Here is a 12,145-nt window from a genome sequence, read left to right as displayed (position 1 = left end):
GGCTTATTCCAGGGGCACCCACTGGGGAAAGCGCTTGGATGGGGAGACACCACCCGTGTTCTCCCTGCAGCCACGCTTCCCCTGGGGATGTCAGTGAGAATCACGGGGTCACCGTTGGGTTTTTTGCCCGTCTTTGCCAAAAGCGGGGTGGGACGAGGCCTGGAAACAGCAAGCGGGTCCGGGGGTGGCTGCTCCTTCCCCCGCAAGGGCCTTCGCCCCCCTCTCGGCTCATTTTTCCCGCAAATCCCATTGCAATGAAATAACTCGGTACGGGGGCTCTGGCGCTAACGAGCCCCCGGGGTCGCTCGGGGTGGGGCGAGGGGCAGGAGGGGCTTCCCCACGAGGTGCATCGCACCAGGACCCACGGGTGTCCCTGGGCTCGACCCTCCCTGCGTCCTCCCGGCCTGGCCCCCGCTCCCCAGCCCCGCAACCCGCCCGCGGTCCCTGACGCAGGGTTTGGGCCGGGAGGCAGCGATCCGTCCCCCATCCCACGGCTCCTGTCAGAGTCCCAGGAGCAAAGCAGCGCTGGAGAAAACAGGGAGCCCGTGGGGCTCGGCCTAAGTGTGTCGTCGTCCCCCGGCAGGCTGCCCCGTGTCCCCACCCGGGCCACCCTGTCCCCCGCTACCGCCTGCGCCATCTGCAAAGTCATTAAGCCCCCGGAGCAGCCGAGGGATTACGGCCACCGATTAGAGTTTAAGACAAGGGCGACCTTGATCTGAAGAGGCCGGGGGCTCGCAGAGCTGGGGGGGAGCAGGGACAAACCACCCCGGGGGACGCAGGGTGCTGCGGGGTCCTCCGGGGCCGGGGGGGGTGCGTTTTGCAGAGGTGTGTGGTGGGCGCTGGCTGCGGTGCCCCCCGGCATTGGGCGGGCAGAGCACAGCCGGGGGTCGGGGCGCGAGGGGCTGGGGGGAGCCCGGAGCCGGTTCACTGCGAGGTGTGCGCTTGCCGGCGCTCGGTGGCACGGGTCTTGCTGCACGCTTGCCAGTGGGCGCAACGCGTTTTGGTGCACGCTTGTCGGTGGGTGCACGCTTGTCGGTGCTCGCTTGCACGTTTTTTGCCGATGGGAGGCTTGCCGGTGGGCGCAACGCTTCTTAGCGCACACTTGCTGGTGCACGCTTAGCCATGGCTGCACTGTGGGTGCACGCTTGCTGGTGGGCGCACGGCTTTTGGTGCACACTTACTGCAGGCTGCGCTCTTGCTGCACGCTTGCCGGTGGGTGCAATGCATTTTGGTGCACACTTGCCGGTGGGTGCATGCTTGCCGGTGCTTGCTTGCCTGTTTTTTGCCGATGGGAGGCTTGCCAGTGGGTGCAACGCTTCTTAGCGCACACTTGCTGGTGCGCGCTTAGCCATGGCTGCGCTCTGGGTGCACGCTTGCCGGTGGGTGCACGCTTTTTGGTGCACGTTTGCTGGTGGGTGCACGCTTTTTGGTGCATGCTCACCCCTGTCTGCGCTCTTGCTGCACCCTTGCCGGTGGCTGCAATGCGTTTTGGTGCACGCTTGCCAGTGGGTGCACGCTTGCCGGTGCTCGCTTGCATGTTTTTTGCCGATGGGAGGCTTGCCGGTGGGTGCAACGCTTTTTAGCGCACACTTGCTGGTGCGCGCTTAGCCATGGCTACGCTCTGGGTGCACGCTTGCCGGTGGGGGCAATGCTTTTTGGTGCATGCTCACCCCTGTCTGCGCTCTTGCTGCACGCTTGCCAGTGGGTGCGATGTGTTTTGGTGCACGCTTGCCGGTGCTCGCTTGCAAGTTTTTTGCCGGTGAAGGCTTGCCGGTGGGTGCAACGCTTCTTAGCACACACTTGCTGGTGCGCGCTTAGCCACGGCTGTGCTCTGGGTGCACACTTGCCGGTGGGCGCATGGCTTTTGGTGCACACTTACTGCGGGCTGTGCTCTTGCTGCACCCTTGCCGGTGGGTGCAATGCGTTTTGGTGCATGGTTGCTGGTGGGTGCACGGTTTTTGGTGCATGCTCACCCCTGTCTGCGCTCTTGCTGCACGCTTGCCAGTGGGCGCAACGCGTTTTGGTGCACGCTTGCCGGTGGGTGCACGCTTGTCGGTGCTCGCTTGCACGTTTTTTGCCGATGGGAGGCTTGCCAGTGGGTGCAACGCTTCTTAGCGCACACTTGCTGGTGCACGCTTAGCCATGGCTGTGCTCTGGGTGCACGCTTGCCGGTGGGTGCACGGTTTTTGGTGCATGCTCACCCCTGTCTGCGCTCTTGCTGCACCCTTGCCGGTGGGTTCGTGCTTTTGGGTGCGCACTCGATGGTGGGTGCACAATTTGGGTGCCCCCTTGCTGGGGCGCGCTTAACCCTGCCCGGCGCTCTTGGGGCGCCCTTGCTGCTGGGCGCACGGTTTTTGCGGCCGGTGGCCGCACAGGGCTGGGGGCCGCCCGCCAGCGGGTGCCCTCCCCCGGCCCTTCATCTCCCGTTCCCCCCCCACGTAGCTCCAGCAGCCGCCCCCGCCGGGGGTCCGGTCCCCGGGGGGATGGGATACCCCGGCACCGGGCGTGCACGGAGGGTGCTGAGCACCCCCGGGGTGCAGGATCCGTGCACGGAGCGCTCCCGATATTCCCTTTCCCACCCCCTCGGTGACACCACCTGGGCCGGGCTCCCCCCGGTGGGGCCGGGACGGGCGCGCGTGGGCCCCACCGCTGCCGGCCGTTGGCATTGCCCCTTTAAGACGCGGCCGGCGGCGCTCCGCGCGGGGTTTGGGGGGGGGGGGGGGGGGGGGGCGCTGTCACGTGGTGCCGTCGCGCGCTTCTGGCCGAGCGCGGCGGAAGTGACGTCGGTGCGGCCGCCGGTATGGCGGCGCCGAAGGTGAAGCAGGACATGGCCCCCCCGGGCGGGTACGGGCCCGTCGACTACAAGCGGCACCTCCCGCGCCGCGGCCTCTCAGGTGGGCGGGGGACGGCGAACGGCGCCGGGCGGCTGCGCCGGGGGGACCCGGCCCGGTCCCTCCGGTGCTCCGGTTGCCCCCGGTGCTGGCCCTCACCCGCTCCCCCTCCCCCCCCCCGCAGGTTACAGCCTGTTCGCGCTCGGCGTCGGCAGCCTCCTCCTGGGCTACTACACGATCATCAAGTGGAACCGGGAGCGCAGGTGCCGCCCCCCCGCCCCGGGGTTCCCCTCGGTCCCGGTTTCCCGGTTTCCCCCCGGTTCTCCCGTTTCACACACACACACCCGCCTCCTCCGTGTCCCCTGCACAAGGGTGGTCACCGGCTCCGCCACCTCCTTTTCCCCCTACATCCCCTCCCCGCCCGTACCCCCCGGTCTCTCCCGGTGCCGGCCCCCCCCCCCCCGCCCCCGGTGCCCCGCTGAGCTCTGACCCCCGCCCCGTCCCGACGCAGGCGGCTGCTCATCGAGGACCTGGAGGCGCGGATCGCCCTGATGCCGCTGCTGCAGGCCGAGTCGGACCGCAGGTACCGGGGAGAGGGGGGTACGGGGGGGTCCAACGGGCCGCTGCACCCCTCCGGGCGCCGCCTCCCCCCGGCTCCGGGCTGAGGCCGCCCCCTCTCCCGCAGGACCCTCCGCCTGCTGCGGCAGAACCTGGACGAAGAGGCCAAAATCATGAAGGATGTTCCTGGCTGGAAGGTTTGGGATTCCCGGGGTGGGAGGGGGCGGGGCCGGGGGGGAGGGGGGCGGGAACCGGCCATCCCGGCGGATTTGGGACCGGGGGGGGGGGGGGGGCGGAGGGGGGAACCCTTGGGAAACTCAGCTCCCGCAGGTGGGAAGAATCCCCCCAGAAACCGGCGGTGCCGGGTGGGGGGGGGGCTACACTGAGGGGCAAAGCTTGTTGCCTCCCATCAGGGTGTGGAGCTGGGGGGGGGGGGGGGGAGACGCTGGTGGCTGCGCCCCTCCCCGTGTGTCGTGTGTGTGTGTGTGTGTCCCCCCCCCCGCCCCAGCGCTCTCTCCCCACCCAGGTCGGCGAGTCCCTGTTCCACACCGAGCGCTGGGTGCCCCCGACGCTGGACGAGCTCTACTACCTGCGCCCCCCCGGCGAGATGGACAACGAGAAGTTTGGGCTGCAGTACTACGTCTGAGGCGCTTCCCGGGCCCCCCCCCGCCCGCCCCCGGCACCGCGCTGTCACCTTGTCCCAGCCTCTCTGATTAAACCCCCCCCCCCCGGATCCGTGGTGTCGGACACAGTGTCCTGCGTGTTCTTGGAGGGTTCCGTGTCCCCCAGCGGGAAATTGCGCCGTTTCCGTGGCGTTCGTGGCTTTTCCCGGCTCGGACGTGGCCTGGGGGGGGGGGGGGGGTCCTGGATCTTCCCCCGCGGAGCAGGGTAGGGGCACGGCTGGGGGGGGGGGACACGGGACTGCGAGAGGTGGCCGGTGGTGGCTGAGCCAGCGCCGTGCTCCGGCTGCCGAAAGCGCCCGAGAGGGGCTGACGACCCCGTTGTCCCCTGCCGTGGGGACTTGTCCCTCAGTGTCAGGGTCTGGTGGGGGGGGCTCTGATGCGGGGTTGAGGGCGGGGGGGGGGGGGGGGCAAAAAATCGCGGATTTTGAGACTTTGAGATGTTTCTGTTGCTCGGGGGCTGGGTACCCGCACTCCCAACCCTGTTTGTCCCCTTCAGTGGGGACTTGTCCCTCGGTGTCAGGGTCTGGGGGGGGGGGGTGGGGGGGGGGGTTGGCCCTGATGTAGCTTCTACTGGGGGCCGGGGGGGACACACACGCACCAAAAAATCGTGGGTTTTGAGTCTTTTGAGCTATTCCTGTTGCTCGGGGGAGGGAAAGTGCTCCCCGGGGTCAGTGTGGGGTGCAGGCAGCTACTCCCCCCCCCACCTGCGGGTCGAGGTGGGGGGGTCGTGGGGGTGATTTCTGCCTTGATGGCCCCCCCCCCCCGCCTTCCCCGGGCTCGCCCCTCCGCCGGGAGCATCGCATCGCGATGCTCCCGGCGGAGGGGCGAGCCCGGGGAAGGCGGGGGGGGGGGGGGGCGGGGGCAACCGGAGTCGCCTCCCCCCGGGCGGCACCGAGAAGCTCCGGGGGGGGGGGGTGGGGGGGGGGGGGAGCGCTGAGCCGTCGCTCCCGCAGGGCTCCGCCGCTGTCCCATCGCGCTGTCCGGTATGAGCTCCGTACCCGGCCCCAACCGGGACCCCCCCCGGTACCTCAGGTGAGTCCGGTGCCCCCCCCGCCCCTCCCTCCACCTCCTCGGGGGGGGTTGTTGCCCGTTTTGATGTTCCCGGGGTTGGGGGGGGGACGCACACACATACGGTGTCTCTGTCCCCACGCGTGTCCCCCGGGACTGTCGGGTCCCCCCTGGGGTGTTCGCACCCCCCCGAGCTGCGGGGGTGGGTGAAGGGGTGTGGGGGGGGGACTGGTACCCGAATAGCCTCGGTTGCCAGAGCAACTGCATCCCGGGTCTCCATGGCTGCGGCAGGGATGTCTCCGGAAGATGCGCGGGGAGGCGAGAGGGGGGATCCCGGTCCCGGGAAGGGCTGATGCCTCCGGTGTCCCCCCCGCTCCCGACCAGCTTGCACCCCGGGGGGGTCCCGTAGATGACCTGGGATGAGCAGTGGGCACGGAACTGGGATGAAAAGCTGGGATACAGAGAGGGCATGCGGAGCAGGGATGCGAAGGGGGACACGGAGCTGGGATGTGGAGTTGGGATGCAGAGGGGGGATACAGAGCTGGGATGCGGAGCTGGGATGCAGAACAGGGATGCGAAGGGGGACACGGAGCTGGGATATGGAGCTGGGATGTGGAGCTGGGCTACGGAGCAGGGATGCGAAGGGGGACACAGAGCTGGGATGCAGAGGGGGACATAGAGCTGGGATATGGAGTAGGGATGCAGAGAGGGGATACAGAGCTGGGATATGGAACTGGGATATGGAGTAGGGATGCAGAGGGGGGATACAGAGCCGGGATGTGGAGCTGGGATGCAGATCTGAGACACGGAGGCAGAACTGGGATGCAGATGCACTGCTCCCAGTGCCGGGGTACGGGAGGGGACGCAGGAGGGGACGCAGGAGGGACGCTCTCGAGCCCCTCGGCTCCTCTCCCTCCCGCTCCCCGTAAGTCTCTGCCCCATCAGCGCAGCAGCCGCCCTGGCCATCCACCGTCCCCTCTGCGACACACCGGTAACTGGGTTGAACTGGGTCGAGCTGGGCTTTTACTGGGTCTCCCCTGGACTCTGAGGGGTATCTACCCCTGCCCAGGGGACGGGAGCAGCATTTTCTTCCCCCACCTCCCCCCACTGCATCCCCAGGCCCTATAGCGAAGCCAAACTGCAAAGCCTGGGGAGGGCTGGTAGCGACCGTGCGCCCCGGAGCGTTTGCGGGGAGGACGCTGCTCCCCGGGCGGGCAGCGAGCCAGGACCCAGGGAGCCCCGGGATGCGTCCGTACCCCCCCCACTGGGGCCAGTGCCAGGACAGCGGGTGCCAGCCCGGGCCGGGGCCCAGGTTTCCCTGCCAGCAGCGATTACGGACAATGCTCTCCCCTGGAGCGGACGCGGGGAATTTTGTCAGAGCCGGAACGTGCCTTTTGTTGGGTGACCGACAACACAGCTGCGCTGGGGCCCGCTCGGCCCCCCCGGCCCCGCCACGGGAGCGGGCACTGGGTGCTGGATTTGTCCCCTTTTCCCCCTTCTTTGCCCACAGGACCCTGCTGTGGGGCTGGGGCCGGGCTGGGACTCACTAGAGGGCACCAAAGGATTGGGGACTGGGATGGGACGGATGGGATGGATGGGACGGGAAAGAACTGGATGGGACGGGAAAGGGTAGGCTGGGATGGGACGGATGGGATGGGAAAGGATAGGATGGGATGAATGGGACAGGAAACAACTGGATGGGGTGGGATGGAAAAGGGTAGGATGGGATGGGAAAGGATGGGATGGGGCAGGATGAGGTTTTTCTGGGGTTCTGCCAGGATGGCCAGGGCACTGGGAGCCTGTGGGATCTTCCAGGACATGCCGGGGGTGGAGGGGGGGTGTCTATGGGGACAACCAGAGGACGTGGGGTCAATGGGGTTTGTCAGCACAGCCAGGGGTGGGGGCTGTGGGGGCTGCCGGAGTCAGCAGGGCGGGGGGGGGTGTCTGTGGGGGTCTATGGGTCTGTCGGGATGCCCAGGGGGTGGGCTGGGGTCAGCCAGATGGCCGGGGGGTGTCACATCTAAATGATCTCTGGGGGCTGCCAGGACACCCAGGGGACAGCGTGGTACGGGGTCTGCTGGGACATGGGGGCTCTGGGGGCTGCCAGGACACCCAGGGGACGTGGCTCATCCATAGGGTCACCCTGGACGGTGTGGGGGCCACCCCACAGCCAGGGACGTGGCCCCGTCACCCCTCCAGCTCTCAGGGCCGGTAGCACCACACCATTCCTGCACGTGGCGGGGGCCGGTGGGTCCCCTCCCCGCGGCGGGGACCGAGCCAGGGGTGAGCGTGTACCCCCAAAACGGCACCGTGGCCGGGGCACCCCAGCTCCGCTGTGGGATTTCACCCCTGGGCCCCCGGAATCCCGACTCTGGCCTCTCCCGGGGGCTGGATTTCACCGTCCCTTCCATAAGACGCGCGGCGGCGGCGGCACGCGGGGTCCGGCACACGCTGTTCCCATCGGCGGCGCAGGTGAGCCAACAGATGTGAGCAATTATTGTCCAATTTGGAGACTCCCCGGCCCTGCCAACTTTCGGGGCTCGGCAGCGAAGGAACAACCGCAGCATTGTTCGCCTTTATATAACGGCCCGAGCCCCGCGCGCCCCCGGGGCCGCTGCCAGCGCCGTGCCTCGCACGGAACACGGCCCCCGCCCCGCGGCCACGGGCCCCAAACCTACCGGCCGTGCACGTCCCCGGCCTCGAGCCGCTGGCTGTGCCCACCCTGACCCCTGCGAGCCCCCGACACCCCCCTCCCTCCACCAGCATCCCCCTGCCCCGCACCCTGGGGACATCCCGGGGATGGGGGGGGGCCGTCCCCGTCCTGTCCTCACTGCTGTCTGCTCCCCAACCTCCCCCCCCCACCTCCCCGCAGCAAGGCGGAGGCGGAGGCCATCGAGAAGGAGCTGCTGGAGGATTACCGGTTTGGGCGGCAGCAGCTGATCGAGATCTGGGGACATGCCTGCGCCGTGGCCGTCACCAAGGTGAGGCGGCCAGGGGGGCTGGGGACACCCCGCCAGGGCCGGGGGCTTCGCTGACGGCTGCTCTCCCACCCGCGTCCCATCCTGTCCCCCCACCCCCGGCGTGGCCTTTCCCACCCGGGCCGGGACCCCCTCCTGCCCCACACCGAGGTGTGGGGACAGGGGACAGCCAGAGCCATTGGGGAGCGACGCTGCGGCCGTGCCAGGGCTGCAGCCGCCCTCGGGTGGGATTTTTTGCGTTCCTCAGCCCCCCCCCTTCCCCGTCGTTATCTCCCCGGGGGTGGAGGGGCTCCCCCGGGGCTGGGGGTTACACCCCCCGCGGGAGGGGGATGCTCAGCCCTTTCCTGGGCTGTTAAAGGCAGCGGCTGCCCTTGCCCGGGGGTGCCGGGGGGCTCCCCGTGCCCTGGCAATGCTCTCCCGCTGCTGGGCACCCTGAGTGCTGGTTCAGGATGGGAGGAGGAGGAGGAGGAGGAGAGGAGGAGGAGAGGAGGAGGCAGCGTGGGCGAGAGGTGCAGCATCAAGGGCAGCTTTGTGCCTGGGAGGCCGGCGAGCTCCGCGCCCGCCCGCCTCAGCTTTTCCGTCGGAGGCGTCTGGACCGTGCCCTGCCCTCCCCTTCCTTCTCCCAGGGCGCAGGAGCTGCCCCAGGAGGGGAAATATTGGGGTGTTGGAGCCTCTCTGGGACAGGGCTGGTCCCGGTCCCACAGCGTGGGGCTGCCCGTCCCTCCGGGGACCCCCCTCATCGCAGCATCCCCGTCTCCGTCGCCAGCCCCGGCTGAGCATCCTCATGGGGCCGAGCATCCTCCTCTTCCTCGTGGGGCTGGAGAGCATCCATGGACCCCAGCCGGGGTATTCCCCCCACCCAGCCAGTGTCCCCAGAATCGTCCCCTCCCAGCACGTCCCCAGAAGCCCCACGGCAGCTGGCAGCGTGGCCAGCGCTGGGGCAGGGCCAGGGCCAGGCGAGCGTGGCTTTGTGCAGCGCACCGGCGGCTGCGAGCAGGCCGTGCCGCGCGGGGCTCTGGCGCTTGGATGGGACCAGGAGCCAGGCTCCGGGAGCAGGAAAAAATCTGTCAACGGATAAACAGAGCCTCCCTTTACAGGCTGCTGGTATGTGGAGCGTGCGGCCGCCTCCCTGCAGGCTGGCGGGGAGCCCCGTCCCGCCGCGGGCATCCTCCCTGTCCTGGGCATCGTCTTCATCCCACCATGGCCACCGTCTGCATCCCACCGTGGGCATCATCCTCATCCCCCTACGGCCCCTCTCCTGCCCTGGGTGCCATCCAAGTCCTGTTGTGGGTGCCATCCCCATCCCACTATGGGCACTGTTGGCATCCAGCTGTGGGCACCATCTGCGTCCCACCACGGGCATCATCCTCATCCCACTATGGGCCCTGTCATGCCCTGGGTGCCATCCCCATCCCACCTTGGGCATCATCCTCATCTCAGTGTGGGCCTTGTCCCGCCGTGGGTGCCATCCCCGTCCCGCCGTGGGTGCCATCCCCGTCCTGCCGTGGGTGCCATCTCCATCCCACCATGGGCACTGTCGGCATCCAGCTGTGGGCATCATCCGCATCCCACCATGGGCATCATTCTCAGCTCAGTGCGGGCCTTGTCCTGCCATGGGTGCCATCTCCATCCCTCTGTGGGTGCCGTCCCCATCCCACCTTGGGTACCACCGCGGGTCCATCTGCCCTCAAGCCCCGGTCCCCCTGTCCCTGCCCCGTCCCCGGGTGCCATGCCCAGGGCTGACCCAAGGGGACGGGGCCCGGTGGCGGTGCCGTGTCCCCGTCTCCTCTCTCCAGGCCTTCCCGCTGCCGTCCCTGCCGCGGAAGCAAGCCCACGGTGCTGGTGGTGTGTGGCCCGGCGCAGAACGGGGCCATCGGGCTGGTGTGCGCCCGGCACCTGCGCATCTTTGTAGGTATCTCCCTCCCTTCCTCCTCCTCCTTCTCCTCCTCCTCCTCTTCATCCCCGAGCGGTGCCGGGCTCCAACGCCGCATCCCCGCTCTCCACCGTGCAGGACTACGAGCCCACCATCTTCTACCCCAAACGCTCCCCGGACCCCCTGTACCGGGATTTCACGACGCAGTGTGAGAAGATGGACATCCCCTTCCTCTCCTACCTCCCCACCGAGGTGAGCCCCCCGCCCCGGGAGCCGCCGCGTTCACCGGCTGACGTGGTTGAGTTTATTATTCTTTTTGGGTTTGGTTTTTTGTTGGTTTTGTCGTTTTTTTTGTTTTTTTTTTATTCCTTCCCCGCCCGCCCCCGGCTCTGCTGGGAGCCCGGGGATGCCATGAAATCCAGCGGCGGCCGCCGCGGCCCCGCCAGCCACCGGCTCTGTTGTTGTTGGAAGGGCCGGGCTCGGCGGGAGGAATGTGACCCGAAAGCCTTGGCCTGGCCGGGGCCACGCGTCTCGGCGTGCCGGGCTCGCCATCACGCCCCGCGTCCCCCCCACCCCTTCCTCGGCTTTTTTTTTTTTTTTGGGGGGGGGGGGGAGGTGGGGGGGGGGGGGGGGATTTTTTTGGCAGTAGCTCCTGGGTGAGTCTATTTCTGCAGGAAGCCGGGATCCCCCGCCTGGGCTCGGTGGCCGTCCCATGGCGGGTGGCCGGGGGACACCGCCCCCACCCCACCCGCTGCCCACCTTGTGTGTGTGTGTGTGTCCCCCCCCCGCCCTTTTTCTAGGTGCAGCTGATCAACGACGCCTACAACGCGGTGGTGGACGCGGTGCTGGGCGCCGAGGGGGAGGCAGGCGAGGGGAGGGAGCCCTGCGCCGCCATCCTGGCCACCCTCAAGCACGTCCGCATCCCCATCGTCAGCCTGGACGTGCCCTCAGGTGCTCAGCGACCCCCCCCTCCCGCCCCCAGGCAGGATGGGACCCCCCCCAAGGCTTGTCCCCATGCCCGGCACGGCGTCACCCTGGGCTTAGCGCCGGGGGGGAGCCCCCGTGGTGCCTTCCCAGGGTGGGGACAGCCCCGGGGACCCCCCCACCCCGCCTTGCTCTGCCCGCTTTTGCCCCCCCCCCCCCCCCGTCCGAGCCTGGCAGCATCCCTGCCGGGAGCCGGGGCTGGCGGCGGACGCCCTCAGGGCATCCACGGTAAATAACAAACTCCCCGAACTGAGACATGATGTAATTTGAAAACACCCGGGTGTCTGGTGGCCAGGCCTGGAATTGCCATCACAAACCCCCCCCGCCCCCCGCCGTAGGAGCAAACAGGAGCCCTCGGCACGGCCGCCGGTGAATCCCCACCAAGAAAAACCCCGCGCCCTGCCAGGATGCGGCCGCAGCCGATGGCGGCGTTGTGGGGGGAACGACGCACGCACCCCATCCTCCCTCTGCCCTCCCCAGCTCCGCCACCCCACGGCATCCTCCCCCCAGAGCATCCTCCTCCTCCGGGCTGCCGGCGGCACCTCGTCCCCCCGCGGCCGCCCCCTGACCCCCTTCCCTGTGTCTTTTTCTCGCCGTCGCAGGGTGGGACGCGGAGGCCGGGGGCAGCGGCGGCATCAGCCCCGACGTCCTGGTGTCGCTCTCGGCGCCCAAGCAGTGCGCCCGCCGCTTCCTGGGCCGCCAGCACTTCGTGGCCGGGCGATTCCTGCCCTACGACGTGCAGAAGAAGTTCGAGCTCAACCCCCCCGAGTACCCCGGCACCGAGTGCGTGGTGGCCCTGCGAGCCCCCCGGCAATAAAGTGCATGGCGGCGGCTCTTCCCCAGGGTCGGTGTCTGCCTGGGGACGCGGGGCGAGGGGACAGCGGCCTCGGTGGACTCGGTTCCACACCCCGTGTCCGTGCCGTGTCCCCTGGGACCTGTCACCAACCTGCCTCTGGGGACAGACCCGGTGTGACCTCCTCTGTCACCTGTCCCATGGGGAAATGGACCGGTGTGACCATCTCTGTCACCCCTCCCATGGGGACACAGGCAGCTGTTGGGGTCCCACGACCCGGTGTGACCTCCTCTGTCACCCATCCCATGGGGGAATGGACCAGTGTGACCTCCTCTGTCACCCCTCCCATGGGGACACGGGCAGCCGTCGGGGTCCCGTGGGTGGCTGCGGGGTCCCCGGTGCTGCCGCTTTTCCCCAGAGCCTGAACCCTCCCCCTG

General features: G+C 68.8%; 2 protein-coding genes across 2 annotated transcripts; both read left to right on the top strand.

Moving 5' to 3' along the window:
* Positions 1–2,753: 2,753 nt before the first annotated feature.
* On the top strand, positions 2,754–4,136 carry NDUFA13 (NADH:ubiquinone oxidoreductase subunit A13). The gene is made up of 5 exons (XM_074565925.1): positions 2,754–2,894; positions 3,016–3,094; positions 3,343–3,414; positions 3,517–3,586; positions 3,916–4,136. The coding sequence occupies exons 1-5, from the start codon at positions 2,801–2,803 to the stop codon at positions 4,033–4,035; spliced, it is 435 nt and encodes a 144-aa protein (XP_074422026.1). The 5' UTR covers positions 2,754–2,800; the 3' UTR covers positions 4,036–4,136.
* An 852-nt stretch (positions 4,137–4,988) lies between these two features.
* On the top strand, positions 4,989–11,749 carry YJEFN3 (YjeF N-terminal domain containing 3). Its single transcript, XM_074565924.1, is given in 7 exon segments — positions 4,989–5,104; positions 7,953–8,061; positions 9,855–9,890; positions 9,892–9,966; positions 10,070–10,183; positions 10,732–10,882; positions 11,518–11,749. Coding segments are annotated over 7 exon segments (747 nt in total). The 5' UTR covers positions 4,989–5,057; the 3' UTR covers positions 11,733–11,749.
* Positions 11,750–12,145: the final 396 nt, after the last annotated feature.

Source organism: Larus michahellis, chromosome 23, assembly GCF_964199755.1.
Source record: "Larus michahellis chromosome 23, bLarMic1.1, whole genome shotgun sequence".
NCBI classification, from domain to species: Eukaryota; Metazoa; Chordata; class Aves; order Charadriiformes; family Laridae; genus Larus; species Larus michahellis.
The sequence above is the reverse complement of the archived record's forward strand: the minus strand, read 5'-3'. Positions and strand labels throughout refer to the sequence as shown.